The sequence below is a fragment of the Notolepis coatsorum genome (genome assembly GCF_963971535.1).
Source record: "Notolepis coatsorum genome assembly, contig: SCAFFOLD_274, whole genome shotgun sequence".
Lineage (NCBI taxonomy): Eukaryota > Metazoa > Chordata > Actinopteri > Aulopiformes > Paralepididae > Notolepis > Notolepis coatsorum.
This window is the reverse complement of record NW_028171072.1, coordinates 127,150-142,500: the sequence shown is the minus strand read 5'-3', so window position 1 is coordinate 142,500 and position 15,351 is coordinate 127,150. Positions and strand designations below refer to the sequence as shown.

Here is a 15,351-nt window from a genome sequence, read left to right as displayed (position 1 = left end):
ATACAATTTTTTATATATAGTTATGGCGTTAAGCAACCGCGCGAACACTGCTGATATGGCGATATGGCATTAACCAACAACACAACGGCGTAACGAGCACCTCTGGCATTAAGCAACAACACAACGAGCACCTCTCAGAGCACCTGGGGGAGCCTCATGCGCATGCGCGGCCGACGGGTCACTCTCTGCCACGTCGCTCTCTGCCGCGGGCGGCGCAACAACACACAGAGCGGCAGCGCGGTCACGTGGCCGTGTGGCCAATCAGAGAAACGCTGAACGAAAAGCTGAACACAAGTTGGTTGCCTTAAATGTTCACGCTTCCTGGACTCTTACTTTTTAAACAGCACTGTGCAATATTACACCTACTGTAGACGTCAGTATATTTTTACTGTATTTATTTACTGTATCTTTTATTCTATTTTTATTCTATTTCATTTTATTCTATTCTTAGGCCATTTGTTTTGTTATTCTTATTCGTGACTTGTTCTGTCTAAATGTTTAATGTTGAGTGATTTGCAGTGTCAAATTTCCCTCAGGATAATACATTTCTATTCTATTCTATTCTATATCTTTGAAAAGTCTCCATTTATTCAACACTTCTGAATTCACTGACAAACTGAACTGAACTGACAAAAATAAGGTGCATAAAAAAGCAAACAAAATTCCTCCACAGGCTACTCACCATCATTAGTAGAGTTGCAAGCGGCGTTTGGGGACAGAGTGAAATCTTCTTAAAACACTGCCCCTCTCACGTGGCGTAGTGGGCAAGGCGCTCGCCACGAATGCGGAGACGCTGGGCTCGCCTGTTCGAGCCCAGCGCTCCACATTGCTTTCAGTTTAGCTGGTCGTCCGTACTAATACACATTGGCAGTATTAGGGGGTGGGAAACTGATGGGTGGGGATCGGGCGTTGTGGACAGCGACTCCTACAGGTCGGTTGGTGCGCCTGCGCAGTAGAATCAGGAAGTGTCGGGGGCAGCGTGAGCCTCCCACGCGTTACTCCTCGCCACTGAGAGATCGAGCTGCGCAGGTGAAAAGATGCGACTGCTGTTACCTCAAGTACCGGAGGGGACTTGTGCTATGTATGACTTAGTCCACATTGCAGCCGGCTTGTGGGAGGCAAGAAACAGCATCCGTGACAGGGGAGGGTTGAATTGGATGATACGAAATTTGGATGGGAGAAAATATAGAAAATGGGAGAAAAAGTGGATAAAAAAAAAAAAAAAAACACTGCCCCTCTCCACTCATTCCTGAACTTTTTTGTTAAGTCCTTCTCAAATGCCAACTGAATTAAATTGGCCTTGCGTCGATGAAGCATACTAAGGCGATGTTCTGTAAAGACGTTCTTGAGGGTAGAAAACAAATTCTCACAGAGTGCCGTGCTAGCTTCAGTAGTGTTGTTGTTGACATCAGTGCCCACTAGGGCTGTCCCCGACTAAGGATTTGAATAGTCGACTTTGATTGATTTTTTTTCTTTTTTTTACCAGGGTGGGCACAGCTGACTCAGTGGGCGGGCCCGGCCCCCTAATGCCCGCCCATGGCGCCGGGTCTGGCGCACGGTCACATCCATACCAGGGGAAGTGTGTGTGTGTCTGTGTGAGAGTGAGAGATAGAGATAGAGAAGGAGACTGGCTGTTGTATTATGGCCTGTGTCCACATAGCACCCTTTTCTGGGCACAACAAGTGTTTTTTTTCAATTGTTCCCAATGAGGTGTGAGCGCATGCGGCCGCCAGAAAAAGGCGCTATGTGTGACAAACTGTCAAAAAGGGCTTTAGTTTCTGAGGTGCCTCCTACCAGAGGTAGAGCAAAACACAACAAGGCTTTCCTTCATCTTTAAGGTTCAAGTTCAAGTTGGCGACACGTTGGTGTAGTGGTTAACACTGTCGCCTCACAGCTAGACGGTCCAGGGTTCGATTCCCGCTTGGGGACCAGGTTTCCACGTTGCCAGGTACCCAGGTGGGGGGGGGGGGGGGTATCTCCCGGGCCTTTCTGTGTGGAGTTTGCATGTTCTCCCCCTCTGTGCTCGCAAGGGGTTCCCCTTCTGATAAGATAAACCCAACGGAAAAACATGCAGAACAGATCGCTAACGCTGTCGCCTTCCCTGACGAACACGGACAGGAGCGCTTGGATTGGTCCCCGGGGGGCGTGGCCCCACGCCGACGCCCCTATCTGCTCCCGGCTGCCCTTGGGGGGGAAAGGACAACGGGATGGGTCAAGTGCAGAGAGGACATTTCATCGGCGACCCAATGCATGTGTGTGTGTGTTCCTGTGTGTCGCCCATCTCGCATGTGTGTGTTAAACTGCATGACAAATAAAGACTTCTTACATTTACATTTACATTTAGTCATTTAGCTGACGCTTTTATCCAAAGCGACTTACAAGTTCTGTACGACAAGCCATCAGGAAGGGCACAACTCTATCAGCTGAGTAACAATGTTCATCAAAGTGTTGAGTGCTACAGTGTAGGTTAGTTTATTAGGACAAGTGCATGACAGTAAGGTTAGTTAGGGTTAGATAATTTTTTTTTCTTTTTTTAATTCAGATAATGGTTGAAGAAGTGCGTCTTTAGTCGACGGCGAAAGATTGGACGTGATTCGGCTGTCCTAACTGGGGTGGGTAGTTCATTCCACCATTGTGGGGCAAGGACTGAGAATAGGCGACTTCTCTTTGATGACCCTCCGGGAGCTCGGATAGGAGTAGGTCTGAGGCGGCCAGAAGATGCAGAGCGTAGGGGTCTTGAGGGTGTGTAGTTAGAGACCATTGACCGTAGGTAGGCGGGAGCAGTTCCCTTCTTAAATTCTTTATTTGTCAAATACACAACAATACAGGGGCATTGCAGGTAATGACATCTTTGTGTTTCGAGCTCAGACTCAACAGTGATCACAATTAAGAAACAACAATGAATACAAGAATGGTAACAATAAGTAGAAGTAGTGTGAGATTAAATCAAATAAAATATAAAATGAGGTAAGATCAAATAAAAATGGTCAATTATTTACAGAAAGTGTCTTGCGTGTAGTGTATGTGCATGTTAAGGTGCAGTGTGTGTTTGTGAGTGTGTGTGTGTGTGTGTGTGTGTTCAATAACCGTAAGTAGTAGTAGTAACATAAAATATAAAATGAGGTAAGATAAAATAGAATAGTAAATTATTAACAGAAAGTGTCTTGCATAAAAGTGTATGTGCATGTCATCATTTTCTTCACATGGAATTGTTACAGTCCAACAGTACATAGCATATAGTTCACTTAATATGATCCACTAAATTCCATGGCCGAAAGGAACAGGAAGAAGAAACAAGGTATGTTAAGGTGCATTGTGTGTGTGCGTGCGTGTGTGTGTGTGTGTGTGTGTGTGTGTGTGTGTGTGTGTGTGTGTGTGTGCGTGTGTGTGCGTGTGTGTTCAAGAAGTGTGTGTTAAGGTCTCCCATAAATTAAATGGATTTTTGTATAGAAATATTTTACTGCAAAAATGGTTCAATTGATATTTTTATATATATACTGTACGCCCCAAGACGACATTTCTTTTAAATAAAGCCTGGCCACATGGGAGATGATGAATCATATGAACTCATGTTTATTAATACAAGCTCTGAAGCTTTCAGACTCGACATGCTAGGAGTCAGGATATTCCTCTTCCTAATAGGAAAACATTTCTTGGAACATGAACACACACCTAAAATAAGTGGAAATGTAAAAAAGGAAAAGAACATCTATACTAATTTACTCTGTGGTGGTAACTCCGCCATGGATCGTCATAGAAACACCACCAGTGTTGGAACGGTGTCTCTGTGGTTGTGAGTCAGACAACAACGTCACTTGTGTAGAAGGTTCAGACGAGGAGACGTTACAACATCACTACATGTAGGAGGTGTCCCGGATCAAAGACAACGAAACACTGTAACAGCACTGAAGAAGAGAAGAAGTTGAAGAAGAAGAAGGAGAAATAGTTGAAGAAGAAGAAGGAGAAATAGTTGAAGAAGAAGAAGAAGAAAGAAGAAGGAGAAGAAGAAAGAAGAAGAAGAAAGAAGAAGTTGAAGAAGAAGAAGGAGAAATAGTTGAAGAAGAAGAAGAAGGAGAAATAGTTGAAGAAGAAGAAGAAGAAGAAAGAAGAAGAAGAAAGAAGAAGTTGAAGAAGAAGAAGGAGAAATAGTTGAAGAAGAAGAAGAAGAAGGAGAAATAGTTGAAGAAGAAGAAGAAAGAAGAAGGAGAAGAAGAAAGAAGAAGAAGAAAGAAGAAGTTGAAGAAGAAGAAGGAGAAATAGTTGAAGAAGAAGAAGGAGAAATAGTTGAAGAAGAAGAAGAAAGAAGAAGGAGAAGAAGAAAGAAGAAGAAAGAAGAAGTTGAAGAAGAAGAAGGAGAAATAGTTGAAGAAGAAGAAGGAGAAATAGTTGAAGAAGAAGAAGAAGAAGAAAGAAGAAGGAGAAGAAGAAAGAAGAAGAAGAAAGAAGAAGTTGAAGAAGAAGAAGGAGAAATAGTTGAAGAAGAAGAAGGAGAAATAGTTGAAGAAGAAGAAGAAAGAAGAAGGAGAAGAAGAAAGAAGAAGTTGAAGAAGAAGAAGGAGAAGAAGAATAAAACATGCATGCAAGATGGGCGACACACACAGGAACACACACACACACACATGCATTGGGTCGCCGATGAAATGCCCTCTCTCTGCGCTTGACCTGTCCTGTCGTCCTCCCCCCCCCCCCCCCCCAAGGGCAGCCCGGGAGCAGACACGGGCTGCGGCGTGGGGCCAGCGCCCCAGGGACCGATCCAAGTGCTCCCCCTGTTCCTGGCTATAGCTCCTCACAGAGGGTCTTCTCTCTGCCACCACCTCTTATACCACAGCCAGTCTGGTGATGTCGCACACTCCCATCCATGTCTCCGGAGAGAGAGAGAGAGAGAGAGAGAGAGAGAGAGAGAGAGAGAGAGAGAGAGGAGGGGGGTCGATCTGAGGTGCTGTATCCTCCTCCCTCGACATACAGATGGAGAAGACAGGTCTGTCTACCGTCTGCAATACGCGACGCCGACGTGGTTGGTTCTGAGGTTGATCGCCTGAGGGTGAAGCCCGACAGAAGGCAGCGATGTCGTGTTTTCCGGATTCGCAGCGTCGATACAGGATAGCCACAGCGCTTCAGAAATAGGTCTCCAATGGCATAGCACACGATGACGTTTTTTTTGTAATCAATTTGACATTCATATAGCTTATGATGATGAAGTTAACCTCTTTAGCCCCGAGCGGTCCGTCAGTTTTGTCAGCAATACGTTTGTTTACCAATAGGTTAAAGTGTTATTAGTGAAATATCAGTTCAGGAAATATCAGGAAATGCGTTCATAAACGAGCGAATATAGATGCTAAAAGCTCCGCGCTGCCATTTTGTTTGTAGTCATTATGAGGAGAGGACATCCAGAACTCTCATGGGTCTCATTCTCCAAGGACTTGCGACAAAAAGGGCTTTCTCTTAGGGCCATTTGAGACCTTTTCTGGAAGATTTTGGGATTCACCAACCGTCCCAATAAAACATATATAATTAATATTATATTATAATATATTGTCTATATTCAAGGTCTCAAATGGCCCTAAGAGAAAGCCCTTTTTGTCATAAGTCCGTTGGAGAATGAGACCCATGAGCGTTGACATTTCACAAAACGACCCTACCCAGCTCAAGCCAGCTCCTGTCAATCAAATTACTTGTGGAATAACTTTTTTATTTATCTTATTTTTCGGGATTATCTACCACAAAACGGAACGCTATTGGCATAAATTAGAACGCAGTTAGAGTATCTACCTTTCAGTGAGCGTCTTGCAAAAAACAGCATTGCAATCCGATAAAAAATGGTGGAGGAATCTACATAATAAAACATTAACTCTATTTACAGTAGATTTCATTCACAGTTTTTGCTGCACGCCTGGTGATACTAAATCCAAATTGAACTCTGCAATTGGAAAGAGGAGATTTGGTTCGATCCATAGATGTGCGACTTGGCTATAGGCCTGATATTGTGAGGATTGGTCCATTACCACACGCTTCCAGGTACCAATTACCTCCACACACCTGAAGGGAGTTTCGAATCAGCTCGAAGGGAGCCCTTATATACTCGGGGTTTCTGAAGGTTCATTGTCGGGTCGTTTTGCTTACCTCCGCCTGCAGCTTGTTCCTCCCGTGTTGTTCTCCATCTGTTTCTCCAGTACGCCTTGGAATTCGCCGCTGTCGCCCCTCTCTGCTCCCGTGGACCCGCGCCCCGTATCTCACTGGACCCGCGCCCCGTATCTCACTGGACCCGCGCCCGTATCTCACTTTGCCCCTTGGTGAGTTTGGAAGTATATTTTTGATGCTCTGTTTTTCCTCGTTTTTCCTGGACTAAAGACCTTTCTGTTTTTTGTGTGTTTCGTTAACACTGAAGAGGTATCGCCTTTTGTTATTTCTGGATTCAGCTTTATTACTGGACTGCCTCGTAATCCCTGCGTTCGGTTATTGACATTCCTCTGTTTCTCTGTTCCTCTCCGAGTGGATAGACAGTAAGCTGCAGAGCCGCAGAGCCAGAGGCCGCAGCGCCACAGAGCCAACTCTGCTCTGGGCCGAGCTGCAGAGCCGCAGAGCCTACTCTGCTCAAGGACATTCCCCCTGAATGCTTTATGTTGTTTTTTCGCTCTTTCTGTTTGTAAATAAATACGCCCTTAGTTTTTGGCTAACTCTGAACTACCTGTCTGTGTCGTGCTGTTGGGGTTGTTTACAAACCATAACAGATATTCTATATTCTATAATAATGTTTCAAATTGCATGTGTCCGGATGGCAGAATTCAGTACTGTATCTACAAAACCTTCTGTTTAATCATATTCCCTTTATTCATTTGCTTAGATTTGAGTTTTTCATGTCTGGTCATTTTTAGCATGTTATTCACCGTCAAAAATCAATAAATAGAATTGATATTCTCCTTTGGTTCATTACAATTTACTCAAGACTAGTAACAGACACAATATTTCTGATGGATAATTTCCATAGATGTCCCTAGATACCAAGAACATGCAAATGCACTTGTAGAAGTGGAGCAATCTTCCATTATATGTATTTTTAGGTGGATTTTCAGAAAATAGGGCTAGGGTTTTTAAGAGATTAAAGACTTTTGAAAATGTAGGGGAGCAGCCGAGATAAAAAAAAAACGCTGATCGAAGCACAACTTTCCAAAAATTATTACTAATATTTCCCCCAAACGAAGATAGAGGGGCTACAGTGGCTCAGGAGGTAGAGCGGTCGTCTGGTAATCGAGAAGGTTCCCGGTTCGATTCCCACTTCTCCCGGGGCAGCGTGTATCGAAGTGTCTTTGAGCGAAGACACTTAACCCCTAACTGCTCCCTGTGTGCAGGTCGGCCGCCATCGGTGTGTGAATGCTCTGTTGTTCTATATGGTCATTTAGAACTGAACGTTGTAGTATTAAGAGCGATGCACTGCTCTGTTGTTATATCAAGTGTTATGAGTGATGCTCTGTTGTAAATGTTATTGTATATTTTTATTGAACTCTTTTATCACACTTTTTACTCCGTCTGTTCTATTTTATTATTTTTAGTATTGCCTATTTTTAAACTGAATCAAACTGCACTTTTTTACTCTCTCTCATTTTTATTACTGAATGATTTACTTTACCTTGCTACCTTTTTTATGCTCACTTATGCCTGTATTTTTTTTACTGCTGTGAAGCACTGCGATTTCTGTATGAAAAGTGCTATACAAATAAAGTTATTATTATTATTATTATTATTAATGTGCGAGTGAACGTGTGAATGCGAGGAACAAGAAATTGTAAAGCGCTTTGGATAAAAAGCTGTTATATAAAATGCACCATTTACCATTCGCCATGAAATATTATTTCACAAACCCTCCCCCACGGCTCGGACCGGTTAAGCCCGGGCAGACGGAGGTAGAGGCCGGGGGGGGGGGCGACTTGTTCGATGTTCGAACAGTGTGGCTCTCTCGCCTCCAGCACTTTACACAGCATGGCGAGATCTACGCAGCCCACAGCACCTTGGTCAGATGGGACATTGAGGATATAAGGTCACAAATTGCTATTCGAAAAAACCCTTAACCCTCTGCTGAAAGGAACTAAAAAAGACTGTGTTATCAGATCGGACGAAGACTGCCAGATCCAGGAGCTGTTATCAAAGGTCATCACCGTCATCCCTCCACGGGGGGAGGGGGGGGGGATGAAGTGCGTACGCGGGAGAGGGTTGAGACAGATCTTGAACCCGCCCTCTCGCTCAAGTCAGCGGATTGCGCGGGGAGGGAATTCAGAAACGCTCACAACCGTGGGGGGTTCTGTTGGGTCTGGAGAGATTCATGGTTCCCGTCTATGTACTTGAAAGACCTCACTTTCCCGTGAGTGTTGTTGTTGTGACACACTATCTTTCGGCGGACCAGAGGATAACACCGTTTCGGGTTAATTGGGGAGACAAGAAAAAGAAGACGGCAGCCCAGTAACCGAAAGGTCGCTGGTTCGATCCACATCTCCGACAGGAGGGTGTATATACCAGCTGTGAGCTGGTGACTGAAGGGTGGCTGGTATTACATCTACTTGAGCAAGGCACTGCACCACGATCACTGCTCCCGGGCCACTGCCCTGCAGCCGGACCTCTCTGATGAGAAGCTTCTATCCCCAGGCCATCAGGCTGCTCAACGAACAATAAACACTATGCAACAACCATCAAATGCACTCACAACACACACATCCACACGCACACACTCACTTTAAACAAACAACACACTGCAGCACCCACTCTCCACACTTTAGAACACCTAGACACACTTTATATTTATTGGTAAAGGATTTGCACTACAACCCATACCTCAGTACACCTTACTGTAAATTGTACCTAAATTGTACCTCATCCCATTTCTGCTTTGCACTGTATAGTATTGTATATTAGTATATTGCATAGTATATTGTATATTGTACGGTAACTCAGTTACTCTGTCTATTCTGCATCGAACATTGTACATATGTATATACTGAACACTGTGTCTACGTACGTGACTTCTATTTTTACTTATATTTTTTACATGCTATACTATTTTATTTTATACTTATCTTTTGTCTAGCACAGTGTCTGGAGCGTAACAGAAAGAAGCATTTTGTATAAAAGTATTCTGTACTTCTGTATGACAACTATTAAAGAAACTTGAACTTGAAATGCATATGTGTGGTGGACTGTGTGTGTGTGTAACTAGGAGGGATATGAGGACTGTGTGTATGTGTAACTAGGAGGGATATGATGACTGTGTGTGTAACTAGGAGGGATATGAGGACTGTGTGTAACTAGGAGGGATATGAGGACTGTGTGTGTAACTAGGAGGGATATGAGGACTGTGTGTAACTAGGAGGGATATGAGGACTGTGTGTGTATCTAGGAGGGATATGAGGACTGTGTGTAACTAGGAGGGATATGAGGACTGTGTGTAACTAGGAGGGATATGAGGACTATGTGTAACTAGGAGGGATATGAGGACTGTGTGTAACTAGGAGGGATATGAGGACTGTGTGTATGTTTTACTAGGAGGGATATGAGGACTGTGTGTAACTAGGAGGGATATGAGGACTATGTGTAACTAGGAGGGATATGAGGACTGTGTGTAACTAGGAGGGATATGAGGACTGTGTGTAACTAGGAGGGATATGAGGACTGTGTGTATGTGTAACTAGGAGGGATATGAGGACTGTGTGTAACTAGGAGGGATATGAGGACTGTGTGTATGTTTTACTAGGAGGGATATGAGGACTGTGTGTAACTAGGAGGGATATGAGGACTGTGTGTATGTGTTACTAGGAGGGATATGAGGACTGTGTGTATGTTTTACTAGGGGAGATATGAGGACTGTGTGTATGTTTTACTAGGGGAGATATGAGGACTGTGTGTATGTTTTACTAGGGGGATATGAGGACTGTGTGTATGTTTTACTAGGGGAGATATGAGGACTGTGTGTGTGTTTTACTAGGAGGGATATGAGGACTGTGTGTGTGTAACTAGGAGGGATATGAGGACTGTGTATGTTTTACTAGGAGGGATATGAGGACTGTGTGTATGTTTTACTAGGAGGGATAGGCACTTATCTCTGTAAAGAACCATACCTGGTTATTGTGGAGCTGAGTGAGAAGTAGCCAATACTTTGCACTTAGTTTCAACTTTCAACTGAGTGGTATTTTCTGCAGTCGTCATGTCACTGGGGAGCGAGAATTCTCTTCTACCTGGAAGACATCGTGGTTCCCTGGTCGTCCCAGAGGAAGATGGAGCTCCAGACAATCCACTCCCACTCACTCCGCTGTGCTTCCAGGGGAAAGAGTTGACCTCCAGCACTCCTTGCACGTGGGCTAGAAGGTGGTCATTTAGAACGAGGGGTCACTGGAGGATTTTTAGAGTGCTCTGAAATACAAAGGCGTGATCCTCCCTCCCTTTTCCCTTGACCCTTGACCCCCCCCCCCCACCCCCAAGTGATTAAAGGTGCTGTAAGTGGTGTTTTTCTTTGTTAAGATAAGTGTTAAATAGCTCTACATTCCAACAGCCGTCACTGATATGGATCTGAGTGTGTGTGTGTGGTCGGTAACACGGGTCTCCCTCCGCTCTGCGGTAAACGGAGAATACATTTTCTGGTATCCCTTCCCACTGTCGGGAGTGTATAAGCTATTATTTGAACATTTAGGACCATTTATTGTAACAAGGAAAAAAATACCACTTACAGACCAAATAATGATAACATATAACGGTAGAATATTTCAAACAAAAGAAAACAACTCGAACGCAACGTTAAAATCGAGGCACAGAGCCGTTGTTGTTGTTGTTGTTGTTGTTGTTGTCGTGAGGCAGAGTCAGAGTCGTCGACGAACTCAAAGTAGCGGCTGAATCAAAAAAGCTGGGTGCCGGTTTCCAGTCTATCTTCATCGTGGAGGTTGTCTATTTTATGACTGCAAACAACAACAACAAAACTCCGGCAAAGATTGTAGTCAGCTTTTATGGGGTGTTAAAGGAGCTGTGAGTGGTTTTTTATTTCTTATTTCTGTCAGACCATTTTTGCAGTGTGGAGCTCTCTCTCCTGATTGGATAAAGTGGGAACGGGATACTAGAAAATGTATTCTCTGTTTACTGCAGAGCGGAGGGACTGGGAGACCCATGTTACTGACCAGACACTCTATACCAGTGATGGCTGTTTACTGCAGAGCAGGAGGGACTGGGAGACCCATGTTACTGACCAGACACTCTATATCAGTGATGACTGTTTACTGCAGAGCAGGAGGGACTGAGAGACCCATGTTACTGACCAGACACTCTATATCAGTGATGGCTGTTTACTGCAGAGTGGAGGGACTGAGAGACCCATGTTACTGACCAGACACACTATATCAGTGATGACTGTTTACTGCAGAGCGGAGGGACTGGGAGACCCATGTTACTGACCAGACACTCTATATCAGTGATGGCTGTTTACTGCAGAGTGGAGGGACTGAGAGACCCATGTTACTGACCAGACACACTATATCAGTGATGACTGTTTACTGCAGAGCGGAGGGACTGAGAGACCCATGTTACTGACCAGACACTCTATATCAGTGATGGCTGTTTACTGCAGAGTGGAGGGACTGGGAGACCCATGTTACTGACCAGAGACTATATATCAGTGATGGCTGTTTACTGCAGAGTGGAGGGACTGGGAGACCCATGTTACTGACCAGACACTCTATATCAGTGATGGCTGTTTACTGCAGAGTGGAGGGACTGGGAGACCCATGTTACTGACCAGACACTCTATATCAGTGATGGCTGTTTACTGCAGAGTGGAGGGACTGGGAGACCCATGTTACTGACCACACACTCTATATCAGTGATGGCTGTTTACTGCAGAGCAGGAGGGACTGAGAGACCCATGTTACTGACCAGACACTCTATATCAGTGATGACTGTTTACTGCAGAGTGGAGGGACTGGGAGACCCATGTTACTGACCAGACACTCTATATCAGTGATGTCTGTTTACTGCAGAGTGGAGGGACTGGGAGACCCATGTTACTGACCAGACACTCTATATCAGTGATGTCTGTTTACTGCAGAGCAGGAGGGACTGGGAGACCCATGTTACTGACCACAGACACTCTACATCAGTGATGTCTGTCGGGAGTGTAGAGCTAAATGGTAAACGGACTGAATTTATATAGTGCTTTTATCCAAAGCAAGAAGTGGAGGCGACCACGCAAGGTGCCAACCTGCTCATGGGGGGCAGTTAGGGGTTAAGTGTCTCGCTCAAGGACACTTCGACACGCTGCCCAAGAGGAGCCGAGAATCGGGTGCGCGAACCTTCTGATTACCAGGCGACCGTTCTACCTCCTGAGCCACTGTCGCTCCGGCTATTATTCTAACATGTAGACTTATTGACCGCTGCACTTCCGTGTTACATTGAGCTCATGGAGGAGAGAGCGGGGGGAGAACATGAGTGAATGTGGATGAGAGCCTTGACATTAAGTGGTTGTAGCTATGGCTGTGGGGGTGCTGGAGACATGATCCAATAGACTTTTATATACGCCTGAGTCTCCTGAACACGCCGCGACCGATCCCAAGCCGATCGGCACTTTCTCGGCCGAGCTATAGTCGCTTTTTCGCACCTACTCCTGAACTACGCACGCGCAGATTGATGAACCTAGACTCTATGGGCAATCTGCGCATGCGTAGGTGTGAATTTATGTGCGGAAAAGTGACTATAGCTCGGCAGAGAAAGTGCCGAGTGACTTGCAATTGGTCTCTCCGTGTTCAGGAGACGCGGGCGTATATAAAAGTATATTGGATCGTGTCTCCCGCACCGCCCACAGCCGTAGCTACAACCACTTGATGTCAAGGCTCTCATCCACATTCATTAATTTTCTCGCCCCGCTCTCTCCCCCCGCTCTCTCCGCCATTATTTCAGAATCCTGGAAGTGTTGCGGTGGTCTCTCTCTCTCTATCTGTCTCTCTCCCTCTCTCTCCCCCCCCCCTCTCTCTCTCTCTCTGTCTCCCCGCCTCTCTCTGGTCTATTGTAACAAAGAACAAACACCCCTTCAACGGCACCTTTCAACTCCGAAAAACAAAGAGACGATCAAACCGTCCACCATCTCCTGACGTGATCCATTCCAGTTTGGAAAAGTTGCTTCTTCACAAAACGATTTTTAACTCTCTCTCTTCTGCTTACATCACATAAAGCCGTGTTCATCATCGGTAGTGCCGTTGTAAGCTTAGTGACAATTTGGAGCGGTGCGGCCACTGGCACACAGAGCCATCTTGCCGGTGGTCATTTTGTTCGAAGCCTTAATGCCTGAATTGTTGCTCGCGGTTCCGTTCTTTGGCCCACTTTGGGAACCACTGGGATAGATGGCCGGAGTTTAGCCCTTTCACTACCACACTACCAAAAGGGTTAACCCTTTCACTGCGACAATACAGAAGGTTAACCCTTTCACTGCCACACACGACAAAGGGTTGACCCTTTCACTACCACACTACGGAAGGTTATCCCTTTCATTGTGAAAGGGTTAAAATCCCGGCCATACGCCCCCCCCCCCCCCCCCCCCCACACCTCAGTAGAGACACGGCACCCCCACGGCACCCCCCCCCCCCCCCCCCCGCCCAAACTCCATGCACCCCTCCATCTGAGACGAGTCATCTTCCTCCGTTCCATATCGCCGTGGAAACACGATGAACTCAAAGAACTTGAGAAACAGCAGAATGTATTGTCTGAACAGGAAGTGTAGAGGGATGGAAGAGAGATGGAACGTCTGCAGTTAATTATATTGTTTATACTTTAAGAATTGTAAAGGATGGGCAAAAATAAGCATGCGCTTCATTCAGCCTATTCCTTTTTTCGGTCATTAAGTTGGGATTTTGTGTGTGAGCTTACTTTGAATATGTACATTTGTGATTTTTTTCCTTTTTGTAAGTCCACACACGTGTGTTTTTGATTTGTTGTAAACAAAGACCGAAATTAAACTATTCATTCATTGATTCATATACTGTTTATTTTTCCTCATATTTTTATATTCAGTTAATTACATTGTTTACACTGTTTATTTTTCTCATATTTTTATATTCAGTTAATTACATTGTTTACACTGTTTATTTTTCTCATATTCTTATATTCAGAGTTAATTACATTGTTTACACTGTTTATTTGTCCTCATATCTTTATATTCAGAGTTAATTATATTGTTTGTTTACACAGTTTATTTGTCCTCATATATTTATATTCAGAGTTAATTATATTGTTTACACAGTTTATTTGTCCTCATATCTTTATATTCAGAGTTAATTATATTGTTTACCCTTATTATTTGTTCTCATATTTTTATATTCAGATCTAATTGTATTAATGTAGAGAGATGGAAAGGTCTGCACAGTGGTCGGGAGGTACAGAGCAGTTTGTCTGGTAATCCGGAGGCTCCCAGTTCGATTCCCGCTCCTCCTGGGCAGCGTGTCGAAGTGTCCTTGAGCAATACACTTAACCCCTAACTGCTCCCGATGAGCAGGTTGGCACCTTGCATGGTCGCCTCCGCTGTGAATGTGTGAGTGAATGTGTGAGTGAATGTGTAAAATATGAGGAACAAATCGTAAAGTGCTTTAGATAAAAGCGCTATATAAAGGGCTGACCCCTATTAGTCGATTAGTCGACTAATCGGTTGAAAGGAGCAGTAGTCGACTGGCCAACCTCTTAGTCGAATATAAAATTAAATTTTTTTTTAATTTTCATTCTTTCCAAAAGAAAAGAGGCCTAGAAGCGTGGCTAACGCTAATGGCACGTATACCAGAGGCTAACTGCCTAAGAAAACAGGCACAGAGGCACTGAAAGAGGATTTCACCATCTAATGAACACACTAGACTAGTCAAATATCAAGATGTATCCATCAGTGGACCAATTGCATGCTTTCGCAGAGGACAAGAAGCCTTCCGTCGACTCCTTCAGACATTAAGCACCCCCACAGCCCAAATGGAATGATACAAAATGCAATATATTTTTTTAAATATTATATATATATATATTTTTTTTGACCAATAGTCGACTAACGGCAAATTTTGGCCAATCATAGTCGACCATCCAAATCCTTAGTCGGGGACAGCCCGAAATGCAGTCCAAACAGTTTACACTGTTTATTTGTTCTCATATTCTTTTATGCAGATATAGTTTTATTGTCTAGTCTATTACCCTGCCCATACCTGTACCTCCCCTCCCCCCCTCCCCCACGCTGCTATGATGCCCCGAATTTCCCCAAGGGGATCAATAAAGGAATATCTTATCTTATCTTACCTTTTATCACCCTCAGCAGTCAGATATGGAACTCCTTTCCACTGGAAATAACGCAGACCTCTGTGTCCT

The 15,351-nt window shown here is 44.5% G+C and overlaps 1 protein-coding gene across 1 annotated transcript in view; it reads left to right on the top strand.

Moving 5' to 3' along the window:
- LOC311248354 (ADP-ribosylation factor 1-like) overlaps positions 1 to 15,351 on the top strand; it is a gene marked incomplete at its 3' end in the record, with an annotated part of 98,089 nt that overhangs the window by 54,314 nt on the left and 28,424 nt on the right. The window contains exon 5 of the mRNA XM_084339251.1: positions 6,171 to 6,290. Within this exon, the coding sequence (XP_084195377.1) occupies positions 6,171 to 6,290 (120 nt within the window). The remainder of the gene's footprint in view (positions 1 to 6,170; positions 6,291 to 15,351) is intronic.